Source organism: Schistocerca piceifrons, chromosome 1 (assembly GCF_021461385.2).
Source record: "Schistocerca piceifrons isolate TAMUIC-IGC-003096 chromosome 1, iqSchPice1.1, whole genome shotgun sequence".
NCBI classification, from domain to species: domain Eukaryota; kingdom Metazoa; phylum Arthropoda; class Insecta; order Orthoptera; family Acrididae; genus Schistocerca; species Schistocerca piceifrons.
In genome coordinates this window covers 344467330-344489442 of record NC_060138.1, presented here as the reverse complement: position 1 = coordinate 344489442, position 22113 = coordinate 344467330, and the positions used below count along the sequence as shown (strand labels likewise).

The window sequence follows — 22113 nt, the reverse complement described above, 5'->3', positions numbered from 1 at the left end:
GTCATCTTGGTAGGTGGCTCTCCAAGCAGTTACACATTCTAACTAACTTCATCTTTATATATATTCACCAATGAAATTTGTTAGGAATAATTCATCATAAAAAAATAAAAAAATTAAAAAAATTACAGTCACAACACTAGAAGAAAAGATGGACTTCATTTCTCATTACTGAAGCTGTCAGTGGTACAATAATGTGTTAAAGTAAAACCACAAAAGCATTTCACAACTTGCCCAAAATGCATTACATTAAAGTCTGAGAGGTAGGAAAGTGGGTTTTACATCTAATTTTAAACCATTTTTTCTGGATACCTCCTCCTGTTCTGTACACAGACTTTTAATTAAAAGCTAGTAGCATGTATAACACCTGAAACAAAAATGTTTACAATTGTTGTTAAATTTAAGTATTGTCCATTAGTAACTTGAGCAGTATCAAAGACTATCAAGTAATGGTCAAGATGTAGTCATACACAGAAATAAATCATATATACATAGACTGTAAACTGACTCACCCTAATGAAGTGTTACGCTTACACCTCTGCTTCCATCATTTTGCAACAAATGGCGGTAGCAAGTGGTACACTGCAAGGATTATACATTAGGCTTAGGTAGTTGTAAACATAATGCCATTAAAGCATGAGCCAGTTTGCAATTGCATGAAAGTTAATCTTGATTGAGTATGTCCACTTATAAACCCAATTCTCTTCATTTGTGGGAAGTTTTGCAGCTGATGCTCTTCACCCTTGAGCAGGCATGCCGTTTCTCAAAACATGAGTGGGTGCATGACATACTTTGTTCTCATGTAAAGAATAGTGGTCTTTATGTTACCAAGGTAAATATATATGAGCAAAATCGCAGCTTAATTAAACAAGTGTAAAATAAACTTACACAACATGAGCTACAGCACTGTTTAATTAAATAATATGAAATAAACATTCACTCTGTTGCCACAGACAGGTGTAATGGCTCACTTGAAGAATTAAGCAGTGCAGTTTCATCAGGTCCCAGCCAACAGCTTATTTGACTACTAATTATCTTGTACACATTTGCCTTATTGTCAAATTGTGCAGCTAGTTCCTAATCTGGGACATTTTCTTGCATGGAACACACATTTTTTTCTCACCTTCAATGTTTATTTTATAGTACTGTTTCACAACACAGTTAATCCCTTTGCTAGCTGAAGCAACAATTAAGAATAGGCATACTCATAATTATGAAACAACAATGGAATGGTGCAAAAAAATATTATTTCCAGTTGGCGCACTTTATACATAGGATTAAAATTCTGGGTAAGACCTATTATGAGGAGGTGAGTCACCTATTGGTGAAAGCACACACAGAGAATAGTTTCAGTGTTTCAAGAATGGTGAGTCTGATGTCAAAGACCAGCATGGCGGTGGAAGAGAGGAGGTTTTCAAAGCTACTGAAACTAATGGAAATAATAACAGTAGATGATTATCAAAAGCAGTTGAGCTGAACACTAAAAGACAAATGGCCACAATGCAGTAATAGACATGAAAGGTGATTTTGCAGCATGGCAACGCTCAACCTCATGTCACAATACTCATCAAAATATACTTGGAAATGTTGGAATGGGAAATTTTACCCCACCCACCATATTCTCCAGACATTGCTCCCTTTAGCTACCACCTTTTTTGATCAACTGCATGCAGCTTGGCTGACCAGCACTTTCAGTCATATGAACAAGGGCAAAATGGATCAATTCATGGATCTCCTCAGAAGATACCCAGGTGTTCTGCCATGGGAAGAAAGGTGGGAGAAAGTAGTGGCCAATGATGGTCAGTACTTTGAATCATAAATCTTCTATAAGTTTTTCACAATAAAGCTTCAAACCGTGAGAAAAAACAGCTGAAGCAAATTTGTAGACCTAATAGTTCTATAACATGAATGACTGGGAGACCCCAAAGGGCATGTTCAGCCGCTTAATTGGAAGTTTTTATTATCCTACATGACCTCAGGCACTTTTTCTTCTTGAGGTATGAGAGCTGTGTGTGTGTAAGTGTATCTGTTAAGTGTAGGTCACTGTAATGGGTGTGTGTAATGTAGTGTCACATTCATGTTGGAGATAATGAGAGAAGGGAGAGGGTGAAAAACCAGCACCGGCATATGGGCTGCTCCTGTTAAAAAGCACTAAGGTGGATGTTGAATTTAATGTCCCCATCCAACTCACTCTAATTATTTCAATAGAAATTGTGCTTATACTCTATGGAATGTGGAGTTAGCTTATGTATTGATGCATGCATCATTCAGTGAGGTATGAGGGGACTTTAAGTGATATAATTTGTTTCTAACAATATTTCTGGTAATACTGACAATTTAAGCAAGCAAATAAAGTAAATTTAAAATGTACTCCATAATATGTGTTCCTTACCACAAGTAAATAAATAAATAAACCATACTATACTGGAGTGCAGCTGATATTTTTTGTTGAAACACAATGACAGACATTATAAATTTTGAATATAGTCTGTTTCATTCAGGGTAGGTAACTACAGTGAGTCTTGTTTTCACTGTCTCAGCTATGAATGTTGGCATAACAGGAATGTACAATTAATACTTGAATTTGTCAGTTGTAAATCATCAGCATAGAATTACAAAATGTAAGAATGTAAAATAAAACTTTAATTGTCATAATAAGTTACATGTTTACAAACTTTTATCCAATAGATTATGTGTACATACAATCTTATTATAAACAGTCTTTTTCCATTTGCTGTTGAAAAAGTTCAATCACTTGCATAAATGCATTCCAGCATACAAAATTTTAAATGATTAACAATAAATGGAATATATTTCCAATTAATTGCAGTAGATAACATATTGTTCATGATGATTACATAATTATTGTTTTGAATGAAAACAAGATACAGATCATACGAGTAAATACTGAGCTAAATTTTTACAAGCTGGTTTGATGGTTTATTTGCTGTTCATCTTGTTAAGTACTTCTAAAATTTTATCTGTATTTCTCTCAGCTCTGAGAGCAGCATTTTCCACATTCCTGAGCTTAAATTCAAGTTCCTCAACTTTTATACGATATTCTTCCATTTGCTCACAATACAGCATTACGTTTTGACACTTTCTAATCATTTCCTTAAATATTTCCATCTCTGACTGGTGGCCCTTCTGCAGTAAGAGGTTCTTTGCAGACTTAATTATTTCTTCCTCTAGCTTATATGCAGCACAGTTCCCCAAACAGTTTGTAGTGCTCTCATTAATTTTGGTCTGGTCATGCTGCTGCAATAAAATTCTGCATTCTTGATTTGGGAGTACTCGTATTTTCTTTTCAGGCAACACACCAGAGAACAGCCTTACCATCTGCATCAACCATGGTATCTGGGTAAACCTGAAGGGTCTAGTGCAGAAAGCTGGTAAGCAACAACAGTTGCAGCAGCAGCAACACTTTCTTGGTGTCTGGCACCAAAGTGGGTGGCCCAAGAGCATGCTCTCTGTGTAGGATATAAGCTTCACACGTGAGACATAACCTACAAGTTCAGCATTGTCTTTTATAGATTGTGTGTCACTGACTGCAAGACCATTGAGCAAATTGAACAATACAATTGCTACCAAAAACACAAACAAGATGAATACAAGATGACTGGTTCCGGGGAAGAGAACAAAAGGAATATCTGAAGCATCAAACTCCCCTGTTACCATAACAACAGTTTTGAAAAATGATGAACCAGGATTGAGGAAAAAGTTGTCATCTTCTTGGCTGCTCTTAAACAAAGTGAAGAAACTTAGAGCAAAAGCCAAGATCAAAAATGAATACCATGCTAAAAACTGTAGGAAGTTCCATGATACTGTCTTTAGCATTTCAATGTTTGTGGATAAGCTAGGGTGCCGTCCTATCAGGAGAACTAATTCTGCCCAAGAAAGTAAAATGGTCAAGGCTGATAAATGGGGCCTCAGATTCATGTCTTGTACATTACCAAACAAAACCATACTACTGAAGATTATGAGCAGTATTTCTAAATAATTTTCCCAGTTGCATATGTATCTTTTGGGCCACATAACAAATTGAAAGAGTTCCCTGACTATCAGCACAATGAGAAGTACTGATAGTATAATGGATATAATTACAGGTGATTGTGATTCATCTATGTTATTGTCTTGTGCTTCAGCCTTCTGAACTTTATTACTGCTATTTACAATAGCATTAGAGGTAGTGGGTGCAGGAATTGGACCATCAGATGTATTTTCTGATGCTTCATCAGAATAATCATAGAATACCAAAATGTAAACTGTCATTAGCATAACAAAAAGAAAATAGAAGAAAAGATTTACATAAAACATGGGGCGAATTGAATACCATTTTAATGTTAGGAAACTAGTGAAGATTGGGTGTTTCAGCAAATGCCTCAGATCCTTTGATCTGCTGATGTACAACAATGGATTTGATTCAGGAACAGGAGAAATGTGGCCAGAAGTGTTGGCACTATGCATTGGTCGCTCACAGTCTGAATATGTTGAATCCTGATCTACATCAACATCCACCTGGTCAGCAGGTGGTACAAGAAACTGATAATCAAACTGTATCTCATACTTATCAACTCGTGGAAACTCTCCATTGCTTGTAACACACTCATCCAAGTAATGTTCAAGAATAGCAGCTGAGATATTGGCAATAGGTGGTTCACCAAACTTATTCTCTGTGCCTATGTAAGCACCTGCTCTTAGCAGTGAGAGGATGTAGTGTTCATCACCAGAATAGGCAGCAAGATGCAATGGTGTATCACCATTGTTATCAGGGGCATTAATGTCAATGATTCCATAGTTTTTCTCTATGTACTGCATAAGCAGATCAAAGCAACCATGACGATCTGAGTTCTCTGGGTTCCAATGCAAATCTTTTAGTACAGCATGCAGAGCATTGTCACCACCATTCCGTGGTGCTAAGAGTGTTCCTTTACGCTTCAGTAGTAAATGCAAGATGTCAATATAGCCACTTGCAGCAGCTGCAATAGACGGAAGTTGAGCCCTGCGTGACCTGGAAGTGGCATTAGGATCAGCACCTTCCAGCAGGAGCTTCTGCACTACCTCAGTCATGCCAAAGTTGCATGCATATTGTAGAAGTGTCCACATGCCATCATCTGAATTTAGGAACTTTTCTTTTTCTTCTGTTGAAAGAACAGGGTCTTTCTCAAGAGCTGCATCAAGTTTCTGTATGAAACCATCAACTTCACGATTGTAGAGAAGGCGAAACAATGAAATTGTGGTATCCTCAGTCTTTTGGACACTTCCAGCAGCTGGTAGCACTAGATCTGGAAAGCATCGTTTGATGAGATCACGAGCTGTCTCCTTGTCTCTTAGTGCTGGTACATCCACATCAAATCTTCCAGTGTCCAACATTGTTGCCAACACTGTCAAATTTTTCTGCAAGAACCAGAAAGAGCAGAGACAATTAGTGTTACATAGACATGCTGCTATGAAAGTATGAATAAATAACAGAGAACTGAGTTTTCACTGTGCTGTTGGAGACGCCATGTCATGGATTGCACGGTCCCTCCTGCCAGAAGTTTGAGTCCTCCCTCATGGGTGTGTGTGTTGTTCTTAGAATAAGTTAGTTTAAGTAGTGTGTGAGTCTAGGAACCGATGACATCAGCAGTTAGGTCCCTTAGGAATACACGCACACGTGGGCGCACGCACACACACACACACACACACACACACACACACACACTTACACACACACACACAGAGTTTTCAATGAAATAAACACATTTCACTATTTGTACAATACTACAGATATATTTATGTGAGGAATATTAATATATTAATGTTCGTAAATGTAATCTTTAGTTTTATATGCAGTAAAACCTGTCTGTGGCTACAGTAGAGATCACTGGAAAGTATCATGGTGTTGAATGATTAGCTTTATATGGGAAAATTTAAAATAATAATAGTAATAATAATAATAATATTGAAAATCCAGAATGGAATACAAATGTCTGCTGGATGATAAACTCTATTAATTGTATAGAAGCAGCATTTAGCATTTGGTGGAGAGAAGGTGCCAATGGACAAGGGCTGTGGGATGAATGGGGTGAGGGAAGGCACAAGAGCGCACTGAAGATGAATGGATACATGCAGCAGTCACTAAAATTTACCCAACAGGATTTCACAAGAACTATATCTACACTCTTTTAAAGATTAAATCAAATGGTCACAATTGGGCATTGGTACCCAGAGACATAAATGGCTTGTTTGAATGTGTGTATATATTGTTGTCTTCATATGATGAAGGACTTAGTCTAATAGCAGCCTTTTGCACTGTGCCTGCCTGCCACTCAATGCCACTCAATGCCACTCCTGTGGTGAGTAGAAGCCTATCCATTTCATACTGCTGTTCGTTGAAGGTTCCCATTTATGTTTCCTGGGCATCTGTATTAAATTTTTGCATGATCTTACTAATCTCTAAAAATATTAGCACGGCATCTGAATTAATTTAATGTCTGCTGCCATACCTATTCAATGAAGGGCTTTGAATGCTGGGGAAATACTCTTGAATTTGCCACTCTGCCCCTCTTGTATATAATTTCCTTTACTTATGCTCTGTACTCCTCTGAATACTACCACCAAATGTAAGTTTTTCATTTACCTTGTCTACTTATGGTTTTACATATTTGACCCATTTTTTATCACTTTTTAGTAGAAAAGTATATCATTTATTTTCTAAGTGGATGCTACCAGATTATTTCTCATGTTATGGACAGTATTTTTATCCACATTTTAAGAGAAATGCTATACATTAAAACAATTGGAGAAAACTAAGATGGTGCATAAAGTGGTGATATTTTCCTGTAGATTACAGCATTATCAGTGCTGTGGAGATTATTTGACACACCATTTATGTAAACTGAATGCATTTACTGTTGTATTACACTTCCTTGAAGCACATTAAGTGTTACTTTTGTTTCTATTGAAGATTCACTGTCAAATTATGCCCTGCATTCTATCAGGAAAAAAAATTAAAGCTAATCAGATATTTGTGAAGACATTCCATCTTTCCCTCTTCATCTTTTGTGATAAAGGAAGAATTCATTCATTTACTCTACACCAGGTCCTGCAAATCTCATAATGAACAACAGCATACGTGGAGGAATGTGGAGTAGGCTAACTTACACATTAACAGGCAACATCTGTCACTGCAGCGAACTTCTGTAAAGTAAACTAACAACAAATTGTGATTAGTGCTGTCTACTCTTAATGATAATGACAGGAATTATTTCTGAATTATTTTCCACATATTTATGTATTAGGAGAAAAAAAGTGTTACTGCTCCTCCTCTTTTACAGAGCACCTGCTGTTCTTATCTCAAACTTCAAACAACTCATTTCTATTTCTTTAGGCATACAACTATCATCTGTCTATAGTCCAAATATTCTGATAAATAATTGGAGGAGTGGCTAATGAGGTAACATTTTAAAATTATGGCTCTGGAAGTTGGAGGTAAAGAAAATTTAAACAGTAGTTTAGGGAGCAGATTTGTACTCAGTAGGCTGGGAACAATGGGTATGGCGAGGATGGTAGGTTACTGTGGAGACAAGGAACTGGTGAGCTAGATTCGATGTGGATAAAGGTACTTGTATGGACATCATATGACAGACTATCACTGACCAGTTATGGCAGCATGGAGTGAAGTGCCTGTACTCAAAACAGTTAGTTTGGACCAAGCGATTGTGACTGTAAGATGTTTGTCCATCATACAGTGTAAAAAAAAGGCTATATCTTGAGATTCTACATCTCTGTCTATCGATGGGTCATTCCTTGTCTATGCTACAGCCAAAACTGCCCACACTGGTGACCCCAACTGTGAAAGCATTATGATTACAATGATATTCCACATCAAAGTGATTTTTTTTTTAGTGCCAACAATGCAACCAACAGATACTTCATGCCCACTGGCCACTTTATGAGGTTTAACGACTTCAGTTATATCAGGTATTAATGGTATGATTACCCACAGTAATTGCAATAACAAATGGTGTGCATGCAGATTAAAACAGGATGTGAGTGCCAACATTGTTGTGCAGAACACAGTGAGTGCAATGTCACCTTTAACAATGAAATGGTGCTCCAAACTTAATGCTGTGAAGTTTAGTGATCCCTCATAACCTACAGTCTGATTTTACACCATCTGCACCTACTGCAACATGTACACAGACTTTCAGTACAACTGCTCCATACTCACATTTACTGTGCAACACCAATGCAGTATTAGTGAAAATACAAATTTACCGTTTGCGATGACAAATAACATTTTGACTGTGCATCCTGTACCTGCTGTAACATATGAGCCTAGCACAACACTGATGCCTTGTGCAGCAAAATGACAAATTTAGTTTTTGTGAGGACACACAATATTTTGACTGTGCATGCTGTACCTACTGCAACTTGCATGCCTACTGTGTCTGCCATACTATGATAACAAACTTTCAAAAAGACCACTCTGGTCACCAAGGAACATTAGTACTACAATGATTGATCTGACAACTATGCCATGTCTACCAACACATGTCACAATAGTGCCTTACTATCTGGCCCTCACAAAGCTGGAACTGGTGGACTATATCACACAATGATGAGTAGAAAAGCAACCTCAAATCCCTCTGTTAAGAAATGATTGGTTAACTTTGTGTTTCACAATGATGGAGTGTATTTTACAAAGTTAGAAACTGTGGACAATGACTCAAAATTTGCTAGCTAATATGCCATCTCGCTGAGCACACAGTGTTATTCAGTGATCTTATATTTGTCCTGCCTGCCAGCAACAAATACAACATAATGAAGGCAGCACTCTTGCAAGAATTTTTTGTGCATCGGAGAAATAAGTGCGGCAAGTGATGTACAAAGAAACATTTACCAGATGGCACAACCTCTCAGATGTGGCACCACCTACAGTCATTAGTGGATCACATCCTGATGACAGACCCGACCATCTTGATACTATGAATTGTGAAACTGCATCAGCATCTGCATCTGACAATGATTCCCCACAAAAACGATTTGGTGGGCAGGAAATTGTCTCTTGCAGAGAGATTTTTTTAGTTATGGAACACAGGCAGTGCATCTGCACGAACAAGCCTACTTCATCTTCCTGTCCTACCGGCCAGCACATATGAATGAAGCTGACACTGTCTGGCAATAAGCAAAGATGATGTCATAGCACCCTGCCCAAGTGATGGCGCTTGGAGTGGGCATAATAGAACACTACCAACTAACAACACTGGATCATCTGATTCTGCCACTTTGTTGCCTCCCCACTGTTGGCACAATCAGCGTTCCAGCAATGCTCCTCTCAAATGTTAATAGCCTTCTCACACCCAAAACTTCAAGCACAAGCCATTGTAGGCACTCCAGCCCATCCAGAATTGACAAATCACCTCTCCCCCTCAATGACAACCAAATCCTGGAAGCCACATATGCATCTGGGATGCATCCACCAATACAGCCTTTCTGATCGACACAGGCTCAGAAGTATGTACAGTACCACAAGACATACTCAAACATTGCTACAAGGCTCTGGGTGTGCAACTCCACGTGGAAAATAATGCCAAGATCCATGTGCATGCAAAGTAGAACATACTGCACAACTCAAGGACGAGTTATATCGTCATTGGACGTTCTATGTCGCCATCATACAGAACTAATCCTGGGCTTCCAATTCCTTAGAATCTTCTATCTCTCCCTTGACCTTGACCAGACCACTCTATTTCATCATTCAATGCAACATTTCATCGCCAGGCTCTTCATCTTGAATCTGAGGTAGGCTCTGAGACAACATCCATGTCTGTTCACATCTGACCACACAAAGGCCAACAACTTAACTCCAGTACTACTCGAATGAGTCAAGACAGCATATGCTTTCTCTGCTGTCCAGGCTCTTCTTGACCTGGGATGACTCTCATTACCTATATTATGACATTGACAGATTACACCAGGAAATACAGTAGGTGTTGCTCACCCTCTCACACACATGTGAGCAGCTAAGGGACCTAACATATGTCATGGTGGCTGCAAATGATACAGCCAAGGATGCCGTCCAGCCACAGTGGCTGCAAAAGACGCAGCCTCACCTCCAGCAGCCAACAACACCCCTCTGTAACATGCTGAGAAGGACATGCAGTCCGACCTGCTACAACCACAACAAACACAAGCCACAGCAACTGTGAACGATGCAGCTGCATCTCTGTCAGATGTCCACACCCTTTTGTCACATCTGGAGATACTGCACCACCTCAACACTACACAAACAGTTCTCTCATATCAGTAAAGCGCATATCACAGCATCTCTCGCATCTTCCCAAAAACACTCTGAACCCATCAGTGTGTATTTAAAAATGCTATGATACACCACATAAATACAACAACAGGCTCACCTTTCAGCACAAAGCATGCTGCCTTACCCTCGCCTTCCTGCAGGGAGATAAGGTGACAGTGAATGATATGTTGCACGTGGACGTGGGCATTGTACAACCATCAGACAACATGTGGGCATCTCCCATTAAATTAGTAGCAAAGACAGATGGTTCTATTTCACTATGTCAAGATTACAGAACACTTAACTCATACATGATTTATGACAGTTACCCTATACCAAACATATGGGACTTTACCCATACACTGAAGAGGCAACTGTTTTTTCATGATTGATGCAGCAAGATCTTGTTGCTAAAATGGCCATCATTATGCCATTTGGCTTATTTGAGTTTCTGGTGATGCCATATGGCCTCAAAAATGTAGTGGGGTATTGTTTAAACTGACCTGCTGTTTTGCATGTTTAGATGACATTCTAATTTTTTCCCATGGTCATCGGAACCACAAAGGTCACCTATAATGCTTTCTCACTGGCCTCTATGACACAGGGATGACCATAAACAAAGATAAATCACAATCACATAAAAATTAGTCATGTTTCTTGGATATATACTCAATGTGGAAGGGTGAAGCTCACTATAGACTGCACTCAACTAGTTCAACAGCTGCCACCTCATCCTACATATCCCAACCTTCGGTAATTCTTGGGAATCCTTAACTTTATAGATGACATTTCCCACGTGCTGCACAGGTTCAAGCACCACTGGTGAATGCCCTCATATGCATGACAATACTAAACCACACTGAAGCACCAAAGAAATTGGTACAGGCATGCGTATTCAAATACAGCGATATGTAAACAGGCAGAATACAGCACTGTAGTCAGCAATGTGTAAATAAGACAGCAAGTGTCTGGCACCGTTCTTAGATTGATTACTGCTACTGCAATGGCAGGTTATCAAGATTTATGTGAGTTTGAACGTGGTGTTACAGTTGGCACATGAGTGATGGGACACAACATCTCTGAGGTAGCAATGAAGTGGTGATTTTTCCATGTGACCATTTCATGAGTGTGCTGTGAATATCAGAAATCTGCTAAAACATCAAATCTCAGACAGACATCATTGGGGCCAGAAAAAGATCCTGCAAGAATGGGACCAATGATGACCCAAGAGAATCATTCAACATGACAGACATGCAATCTTTCCACAAATTGCTGCAAATTTTAATACTGGGCTATCAAAAAGTGTCAGTGTGTGAACCATTCAATCAAACATGGTCGGTATGGGCTTTCTGAGCTGAAGGCCCACTCGTCTCCCTTGATGACTGCACAACACAAAGCTTTACATATTTCCTGGGCCTGTCAGCACTGACAATGGACTGTTGATGACTGGAAACATGTTGCCTGGTCTCATTTCAAATTGTATCGAGTGGATGGAAGTGTATGGGTATGGAGACAATCTCATGAATCCATGGATCCTGCATGTCAACAGGGGACTGTTCAAACTGATGGAGGCTCTGTAATGGTGTGGGTTATGTGCAGTTGGAGTGATATGGGGCCCCTGATATGTCTAGATACAACTCTGACATGTGACACATATGTAAGCATCCTGGCTGATCACCTGCATCCATTAATGTCCATTGTGCATTCCTACGGACTTGGGCAGTTCCAACAGGACAATGCGACACCCAATAAGTCCAGAATTGCTACAGTGTGGCTCCAGGAACACACATCTGAGTTCAAACATTTCCGCTAGACACCAAAGTCCCCAGACATGAACATTATTGAGTGTATCTGGGAAAGGTTGCAATACGCTGATCAGAAGAGATCTCCATCACCTTGTACTCTTACGGATTTATGGACAGCTCTGCAGGATTCATGTTATCAATTCCCTCCAGCACTACTTCAAACATTATTCAAGTCCATGCCACATCGTGTTGCGGCACTTCTGCGTGCTCGCGGGGACTCTACGTGATATTAGGCCGATGTACCAGTTTTTTTTAGGCTCTTCATTGTATAATGGACACCAGAAATGCAAGCAACAGTTGCACATTTGAAGGAGTGCTTGGAAGATGTGGTTGCTCTGGTGCACCCAGTAATGGCTTCACAGCTTACAATTATAATGGATGCAAGCAATGCAGCCATAGGCACATCCTCCTGCAGGAAGTAGCAGGTGACATACAACCTCTACAATTTTTCTCCAGAAAGCTTACAGCCTTAAAGACAAAATAGTTGGCTTTTGCCTATGAACTACTCGTGGTTTATGAGGTCTTATGCTATTTTCATGTGAATACTGGGACTCTTCATGTTCTTCATGTTATTACTTACACATATCACAAACCTCTGGTGGATGCCATTCAACACTCGTCTTTATGGTCAACCCAAGAGAATTTCATCACATTTATCTGATCGCATAGTATGCTACGGATGTTCACCACCTCCATGAGGGAGATAGCATCACACACATTCATGGATTTCCTGTCGAGAGTCAGCACCATCTCCCTCATTCGTGACTTCAACAAAGTTGTGGGAGAACAGGAATGCGATTAGACAATTGTTACATTGCTTGAGGATGCATTAACTAACCTCATGTTTGATTGCAGACCAATCCCAGAAATTAACACATTATACAACTTGTGCAGAGTCACTTGCCATTGTTCCATGGCCTCATGGAACAATGGAGCTGAACAATAAAAACAACACCTGTGTGCCACAGGGGTGAATGGATGAAGACCCTCACACGGCCACTCCAGAGAGTCTGCATGGCACACAAGAATGATTTAAAAGCACTAGCAGAGATTCTAGATGGGGAGACACTGACATTGCCAGCAGAATTTGTGCTGCATGCACTCACTCCCGGCTCATCTGACCCACTGGTCAAAACACATACATGAAACTCAAGTGTACCTCCTCCATCAGCACATATGGTACAGACACTTTTCCTTCATAAAGGGCTCACTGACTATGACTGTGTAATGATTTGAGATGCTACTGTATGGCCAGTACTGCAGCCACCTTATAATGGACCATTTAATGAGCTGCAATGGCATAGCCACATGTTTGGTGTAGACTTAAATGGCAAGATAATAACAGTGTCTGTCAACAGACTAGAGCCAGCATGAATTCTTCACTTGGACAATGTGAGCCATCTCCAACAAAGTAACACCTCAGGCGATGTGCCTGCCACTAGCTCTCTGCTGGCACAAGCAGCAGATATCATCATAGATGTTACCAGAGATTTTCAGCCTGAAGAAGTAGCAGTAAAACTATTTGACAATCATCTCTCTATAGAAGCAACACACATGGCATTGGATTCTATGACTACACCCATCACTACAAAATTTATCCACACTTTTCACTTGCCAAACACAGTGGACTTTGCACCAATGTCACAACTTCTCTTGGAGACAGGCTGGCTAACAGTCTTCCTGTCAACTATTGCCACCACCAGCAACATAGTTGTGACTTCAAAAACCCAACAGCTTTTTTATGTAGCTGAAATATCACATTCTCAGGCAGATGAGGAAGCATGATTAGCCTCCACCACATCACGTTACAGCCGACTGCTATGTCTTCCACCACAGCTTGCTCCCTACCTTCTTTATGCTGTCTCTAACCAACAACCACCTATGAAGTCAATTGGTCCTCTCCTACCAACAGCATCTGCAACACTCCAATCCACAAGAGATGACACATTCATGTCACGTGAAAGTGCTGACCAAGGCATGTCCTGTCACACAATCCTGCACAGCACCCACTACTACAAGAGATGGGACTGATCCACCATGGTACACAAAAACATCAGAACACTGTTGTAGAAGCAATGAAAAAAGCACACCAAATTCAGAAGAACACAAAATCAACAAGACTGGCTAAGTTTAATGGAAGCTCAAAATTTAGTGTGAAGGTTAATGCGAGATGCTTTTAATAGTTTCCACAATGAAACATTGTCTCAAAATATGGTAGAAAACCCAAAGAGATTCTGGTCGTATGTGAAGTACACCAATGGCAAAAAACAATCAATACCATCACTGCGCGATAGCGATGGAAATGTTACCGATGATGGTGCCACTAATGCAGAGTTACTAAATACAGTCTTCCGTAATTCCTTCACAAATGGAGATCAAGTAAATATTCCAGAATTTGAAACCAGAACAGCTGTTAGCATGAGTGACATAAAAGTGGATATCTTAGGTGTTGCAAAACAACTCAAATCGCTTAAGAAAGGCAAGTCTTCTGGTCCAGATGGTATACCAATCAGGTTCCTTTCAGAGTATGCAGACACAACAGCGCCTTGCTTAGCAATGATATATAACTGCTCACTTGACGAAAGGTCTGTTCCTAAGACTGGAAAGTAGCACAGGTCACACCAATATTAAAGAAAGGAAATAGGAGTAACCCATTGAATTACAGACTCATATCACTGACCTCAATTTGCAGTAGGATTTTGGAGCATATACTATACTCAAACATTGTGAATTACCTTGAAGAAAATGACTTATAGATACATAACCAACACGGATTCATAAAATATCGTTCTTGTGCAACACAGCTAGCTCTTTATACCCATGAAGTAATGAGTGCTGTCGACAAGGGATCTCAGATCGATTCCATATTCCTAGTTTTCCAGAAGGCTTTTGATACCATTCCTCACAATCGACTATTAATCAAATTGCATGCATATGGAGTATCATCTCAGTTGTGTGACTGGATTCATGATTTCCTCTCAGAGAGGCCACAGTTCATGGTGATAGATGGTAAATCATCGAGTAGAACAGAAGTGATATCTGGCGTTCTGCAAGGTAGTGTCATAGGCTCTCTGCTGATCCTGATATACATAAATGATCTAGGTAATAATCTGAGCAGCCCCCTTAGATTGTTTGCAGATGATGCTGTAATTTACTGTCTAGTAAACTCATCAGACGATCAATTCCAATTACAAAATGATCTAGAGAGAATTTCTGTATGGTGCGAAAAGTGGCTGTTGGCACTAAACAAAGAAAAGTGCGAGGTCATCCACATGGGTACTAAAAGAAATCCAATAAATTTTGGGTATACAATAAATCACACAAATCAAAGGGCTGTTATTTCAAATAAATAGCTAGGAATTACAATTACAAGCAACTTAAATCGGAAAGACCACATAGATAATATTGTCAGGAAGGCGAAACAAAAACTGCGCTTTGTTGGCAGAACACTTAGAAGATGTGACAAATCCACTAAAGAGACAGCCTACATTACACTTGTCCGTCCTCTGCAGGAATAGTGCTGCATGGTGTGGGACCCTTGCCAGGTAGGATTGACGGAGGTCATTGAAAAAGTCCAAAGAAGGGCAGCCCCTTTCATGTTATCGTGAAATAGGGGTGAGTGTGTCACTGATACGATACGAGGGTTGGTGTGGCAGTCACTGAAACAAAGACAGTTTTCTTTGTGGCAAGATCTATTTACGAAATTTCAATCACCAGCTTTCTCTTCTGAATGCTAAAATATTTTGTTGACACCCACCTACATAGGGAGAAATGATCATCATAATAAAATAAGAGAAATAAGAGCTCAAACAGAAAGATTTAGGTGTTCCTTTTTCCCATATGCGATTTGAGAGTGGAATGGTAAAGAAGTAGTATGAAAATGGTTCAATGAACCCTCTGCCAGGCACTTATGTGTGAATTGCAGAGTAACCATGCAGATGCAGATGTAGATGTAGATGTAACAGCACTGCCTGTTGGTTGTTGACAAACCTTCCTCCCTTCTTCTGTGCTACACGCTCTGGGGGGGGGGGGGGGGGGGGGACGACAGTGCCCCAAAGACTATCACTAACCAGTGATGGCAACGCAAAGTGAAGTATATGTGTGCAAAACAGTTTGGGCCAAGCGACAGTGATTGATGTTTGTGTACTATACTGTGTTAAATAAAGGGTATATTTTGAGATTCTAGATTTCTGTATATCATTGGGTCATTCCTTGTTTACACCATGGAGGAAACTACTGATGTACCTATACCTGAAGTGGAGGAAGGTGGCTTGTTGGGCTGGGGAAGAGAAGATGAAACAAATGGGGAGAAGGAGTTGAGGTCCTAGACGAACGTGGGTAGGATGTCATCAGGTCATGAAGACATCGTCAATGAATTTTGACCAGGTGAAGTGCTTGGTGTCCTGAGTGATTAGGATGAATTCCTCTAGGCTCATGAATAGGTAACCACAAAATGGTGCAATGGGCATCTGCATGGCACCATCCTATACTAATCTGTTCATGGGCCACCTAGAGGAATCCTTCACAATAAGCCTTCAGCTGATTCATTGTGTTGCTGAAAAGCAATGGCTCATCTTCGTGTGTATAGCAAAATACTGCAATAGTTTACTGATTTAATGTGAAATCTGTAGTTTCTTTTGGCTGTAAGTAAAATTTTTATTTGGGGTGTTATCTGTATTATACAGAAATTACTCACTAATACTATGTAATCTATAAGAAACAATCAAAAAGTTTCCATTTGAAGGCTGTACGATCCTGAACTGGTATACCATCAGCCAAAATTGCCATGAGCATTGAGCCAATCATCTTACTGACACACAAGGTTGAAGATACCCATTTCATAAAACACCATGTCCCACAGTGTGAAGAAGTCTACCACTGCTTACCAAGCGAGGTGGCACAGTGGTTAGCACACTGGACTCGCATTCGGGAGGACGACGGTTCAATCCCGTCTCCGGCCATCCTGATTTAGGTTTTCCGTGATTTCCCTAAATCGCTTCAGGCAAATGCCGGGATGGTTCCTTTGAAAGGGCACGGCCGATTTCCTTCCCCATCCTTCCCTCACCCGAGCTTGCGCTCCGTCTCTAATGACCTCGTTGTCGACGGGACGTTAAACACTAATCTCCTCCTCCTCCTCTACCACTGCTTGCTGCACATCCCCATTCAACAGGAATCATGGACCCTTCACGGGCATTTTTTAAGGGGCTGAAAATGTGATAATAGCCTGGGGCGAGATCAGGACTATATGACAGATGCTCAAGCGTCTCCCACTTGCCCATTATGGTTGAGGCTGGCCTTCCAGATCAACCTGCATCATGTCATACCAGCACAGAAAATGGCATACTACTCCACAACAGTAGTTTTCAACAGACATACTGCCCCATACACATTCTCCGCGTGGGTGTCTACTGCGGTTTGTCCTTCGGCAGTCAGGAAGAGATGGACAGAACATTGGTCCTCTTTGGATGCATTTGGTAATAATGTTGCCATAGTTCATGTCGTGCATTTACTGCACACACATTTGAAAGACACAAACACTGCACTAATTCCTTGCCTACTTGTCAGTGTTTATATATTCACAGGAGAATCACACTATGTTGCATATATGTTACAGCAATGCCCTCAAATGGAAACATTTTGATTGCCCCTAATATACTACATGACTTTGTCTCAATAACTCAACCATTTCTTCGATCTATGTCTGAAGAAACCTATGGGTTTGGAATTGGAAAAGTTGTCAGATGCTGAGATTTCCAGTACCTCAATTTTACATATTGTGTTTGTTCATTATAATATCCCACATTTGCTTCATCACTAAAGACAATCTACTCCACTCTGCAAAACTTAAGGGCAAGGCAGAAAAACTAACATAATGTAGTAACAATTCAGTGGAAATGAATGAAAGAGTGGGAGCATGTTTCCAAAGGTCTCCCAGTCATGCACAGAAAGCTGGACGTAACATGGTGTGGGGTCAGCTTTACTAGAGTGCAAGGGAAAGCTGGTCACAACATGAGGCAGCTGAAAGGATGGGAAAAGTCAGTATGTTTCAATAAGCAAGCAGTTATGGATCACTGTGGTGGTTTTTCTTCATTACATCGTGACCCAGAGACAACATTTGGATGACTTCACATGGAGCAGAATCATTGTGGAAGTGGAAGGAGGACAAAGTTTGCCGAGTATAGGCCAGGAGTTTGGTAGGGCTCACAGCATTGTTTCATGTGCATGGGGAGCATTCCAAGCCACGAACACTGCTGCCCAAAGGAGATGAGGCCACTGATCACAGTCAGCTGCCCATTGTGCAACAGGCAAGGAGAGACCTATGACAAACAGCACATGCAATTGTAACCACATTTAACAGAACTGCAAGGCATGCAATTGCATGCTCTACAGTGACACAGTGACTGCATGGGGATGGTCTCTGCCTGATGAGCAGTATGTTGTGTTCCACAGATATCTCCACATTGATGGCGCCATTTGCAATGGTCCCAGATGCATAGGGTCCAGACCAATGAGGAGTGGGGTCGCATGCTTTTCTTTGATGAGAGCAGATTCAGTCTGAGTAGTGATGCTGGACAAACCTTCATGTGGCAAGATGTAAGAACATGTAATGCACACAGAAACATTTTCAAACAGAGTAGTTCTGGTGGTCCAGATGTTATTGTGTGGGGAGCCATGATGTTGACCGAGACTGCAATTTTATGGATGACAATGTGAGCTCGCATTGAACAGTGCAGGTGCAGGAATTGGAATGAGAGGATATACAGCAAATGGGCTAGCCTCTCTGTTCCTCCTACTTCAATCCCATTGAACTCATTTGGAATCCACTGGGACGGCTTAATGCAGCATGTCCACATGCACCAACAACCGACCACCAGTTGTCAAGTATAATGGTGGAGGAATAGAATGCTCTACCACTAGAACTTTTTACCAACCTTGTGGCCAGCATGGGAGGATACTGCAGGGCCATTAGTGGTGATCATACACCCAGTTAAGAACCATGTCCCACCTTTTGCAATGTCCAGGGGACCATCATAAATCACAGGGACTTCAGTGTAATTATTGTCTTTGTATAAAAGTTTCATTGCATATTTATTTCAAATACTTTTGGTACTGCTGTGTAGCTGTTCTCTCTAGGTATGGTCCAAGTTTCAGCAAGATATGTTACTTGAAAGTGACACATAATACAAAAGTTAGTTTCATCCATACATTTTGCACTTCAATGTCTGTTAAAACGTGTCTTCTGTATCCTGTTGCACTTGCATAGCATACTCAGAGAACTTTGTTCTTGTACATTAGAGCTTGCTGTTGCAAGAGGTAAAGTTTCTGCTTAGCCATTTCCCTAAGATCTTCTGAGCAATGGAATGTTCTTCTAACATTTTGCTGAACTGGATAGTTTCTATGACGTATGTACCAAAAGTTCTTTCAGTCACAGATTGATGATTCAGCAATTTCCACATAGAAAGCGACCTATTGACAATGACTGTGCAGACTATCACTCAGTGTAAATGACACCCACTGAAGATTGTCAAAACCACATTCTGAAGTGTCTCATGCTGTTGTAATAGACAAATGTGAATGAAATTCCAGCACAATGTAGCCTTTCTAAGTGTCCGTTGCCATATTTATTACCTGTTAACTACTGCAGTATCGTGGAAGAACATGCAACAAAACAAAACTTTTTGAGCTTCTTAGTATTGTATTGTATGGTAGTGAACTGTGGACCTAGAAACAATGGGGAGGCTTTGTCCCCACCATAGACCACAGTGGTACACAACCCCACAACAGGCTACAGCAGTCCACTCACCCCACTGCCGCCCCACACCTAACCTAGGGTTTTGTGCATATGAGTGTAACCCCAATGTTTGCATGGTAGAGTAATGATGGTGTACGCATATGTGGAGACAGTGTTTATGCAGTAATTGCTGACATAGTGTAAGCACATAGTGCTTCTTGTTCATTTGATAAATATGTTTTCAGTGTTGACTTCTGCCTTTCACTGACAACTGTGATTTCGTGTTTGATTTGCAACTCTTGATATCCACCTGACAGCACTGAACAAAATGAAAAATTTACTCTTACTTTTCAGAAATGTTTTCTTCCACTTTGATAATTGTCTTCAGCAGTAAAATTTGTACACATTTTTAAAATTACAAGTTTTTCTTTCTTTCTGTAGCTTGCTTTTCTTATTTTGCTTTTTATATTTTGCTGATATAAGTTATAGATGCTGAATGTCCTTTGTCATTAAAGTAGATTGTCTGTGTGGCGCTCTTTAAATCTGTATCTTTCTAGAATTTTTTTTTCTGTTTTGTGTACAGGATGCAAAGGCATACATATTGAATTTCATTTTTTGTGACAGATTATGTTGTATATATTGCAATATATCTCATTTTACTATATGAGTGATGAAATAATTGGGAACAACAGGCAAAGAGTTCTAACAAGGTGGTTTGAGTATTTTTTGCAGGTAGCTCCTTTTGGAAGAGCATCCACAGAAACTTTCAGAGAAACTGGGCTAGAGGACTTGGTGATGTTACAGCTGGCACTGTGTAACAGCTTAAAAGTTTGTGGAAGTCAAACATAGCAACTAATAACCTGGATATTATGCCAGTGGCAGCAGGTGAATTTTCCTACCACAGTGACAAACTGATGATTGAGAGGAACTGCACAAGACAATAGTCACGGGATGGCCCAACATTGGTTACTTGAAACATTTGCAGAGAAGGAGATCATGTACACCAATCCTAGAATATTGTTATTAACAATTCTGAGGCAGCCAATTGGGAGGGTATACTGTATGGATCAGTAAGAAGATGACTATTCAAGGAGACAGGAAAAAGGACCAAGAGTTGAGAAAGAGACTTGAAAAAGACACTGAAGTTGGCAGGAGTCTATTGAGTATGTTGGTGACAAGAGAACCAGAGATGACGTAGGTACAATGGTGAACAAATGTAACCATGAATGGTGAGCAGCCAATCAGCTCAAGAAATGGTAAGACATTACACCACTTCAAATGAATTAGATGTGTGTGATTTGTGGAAAATATTGTGAAGCTTTCTGGTTTAGGTGTAGATGTAGTAATAAGGAAGTGAATGGCAGGCTTCTATGGAAATAGCCTTCTGGTCTTTTCCTTCTGGTCTTTTGACTGCTGACTGTATGTCGAGCTGTCACTTAAATAAGTTTCCAGTGTTTGGAAAGTATTTGTAAGCACAGCAAAAACTAGATTAATTATATTTTCCAAATTTGACATGAAATGCATTTAAATGGAATTGATTAAATGTTACTTTGTATTTCTATTTCTGTTTATGTGTTTCTTTCTCTGTAACTTGTTTACCACTATGGTAGCTTCAAGGCACAGTTCACACTGAGGATAGGATGTGCAATATGATAGATTCCAATAAGCATCACATGACACAGCACTTATCAGTACAATAGTTGTGTTTCCACTGGGATAATATGATAACCATGATGCAACTTGGCACAGCACAATGCAAATCATGTTCCTGTTTCAGTTGCAGTCATGAGCTCATCTGAAGAGGATGTTATTGAGACTTATTATTACTTAAAGCTCAAAAAACTGAAAAAGGAAAGGAAGTACTGGATGCACCCATACAAGTTATAAGGGGCAGTCAAATACGAGACAGATGGAAGAAAGTGAGTAAATTGTTTATTATTTCAAAAGCAATCACCATAGCTATTAATGTTGTCAAGATTGTTTTGATTACACTGCGCAAGTTCACTGGAAATCCCTTACACATCCTCCATACATTCCCAAACTCTCCCCAAACAATTCCCATATTTTTGGAGCCCTGAAGAAAGACGTTAATGGCTGCCAATTTGCTTCGGATGTGTAAAACCAAGGTTCCATAGTTAACATTTTTTCATGAAGGCATTGACGTATTACACAGTTACTTTTGAAATCATAAACAGTTTACTTACTTTTTTCCATCTATCTCGTTTTCATTTGACCACCTCTTATGCAACTGTTAACACAATTTGTCTGCAGTTTTATCATCAGATCTCTCAGCA

At 40.1% G+C, this 22113-nt stretch overlaps 1 protein-coding gene across 1 annotated transcript in view; it reads right to left on the bottom strand.

Moving 5' to 3' along the window:
- Positions 1–2619: 2619 nt before the first annotated feature.
- LOC124720390 (transient receptor potential cation channel protein painless-like) overlaps positions 2620–22113 on the bottom strand; it is a 132163-nt gene continuing 112669 nt past the window's right edge. Inside the window, exon 4 of the mRNA XM_047245764.1 lies at positions 2620–5394. Coding sequence (XP_047101720.1) covers positions 2938–5394 — 2457 coding nt within the window. The 3' untranslated portion in view covers positions 2620–2937. The remainder of the gene's footprint in view (positions 5395–22113) is intronic.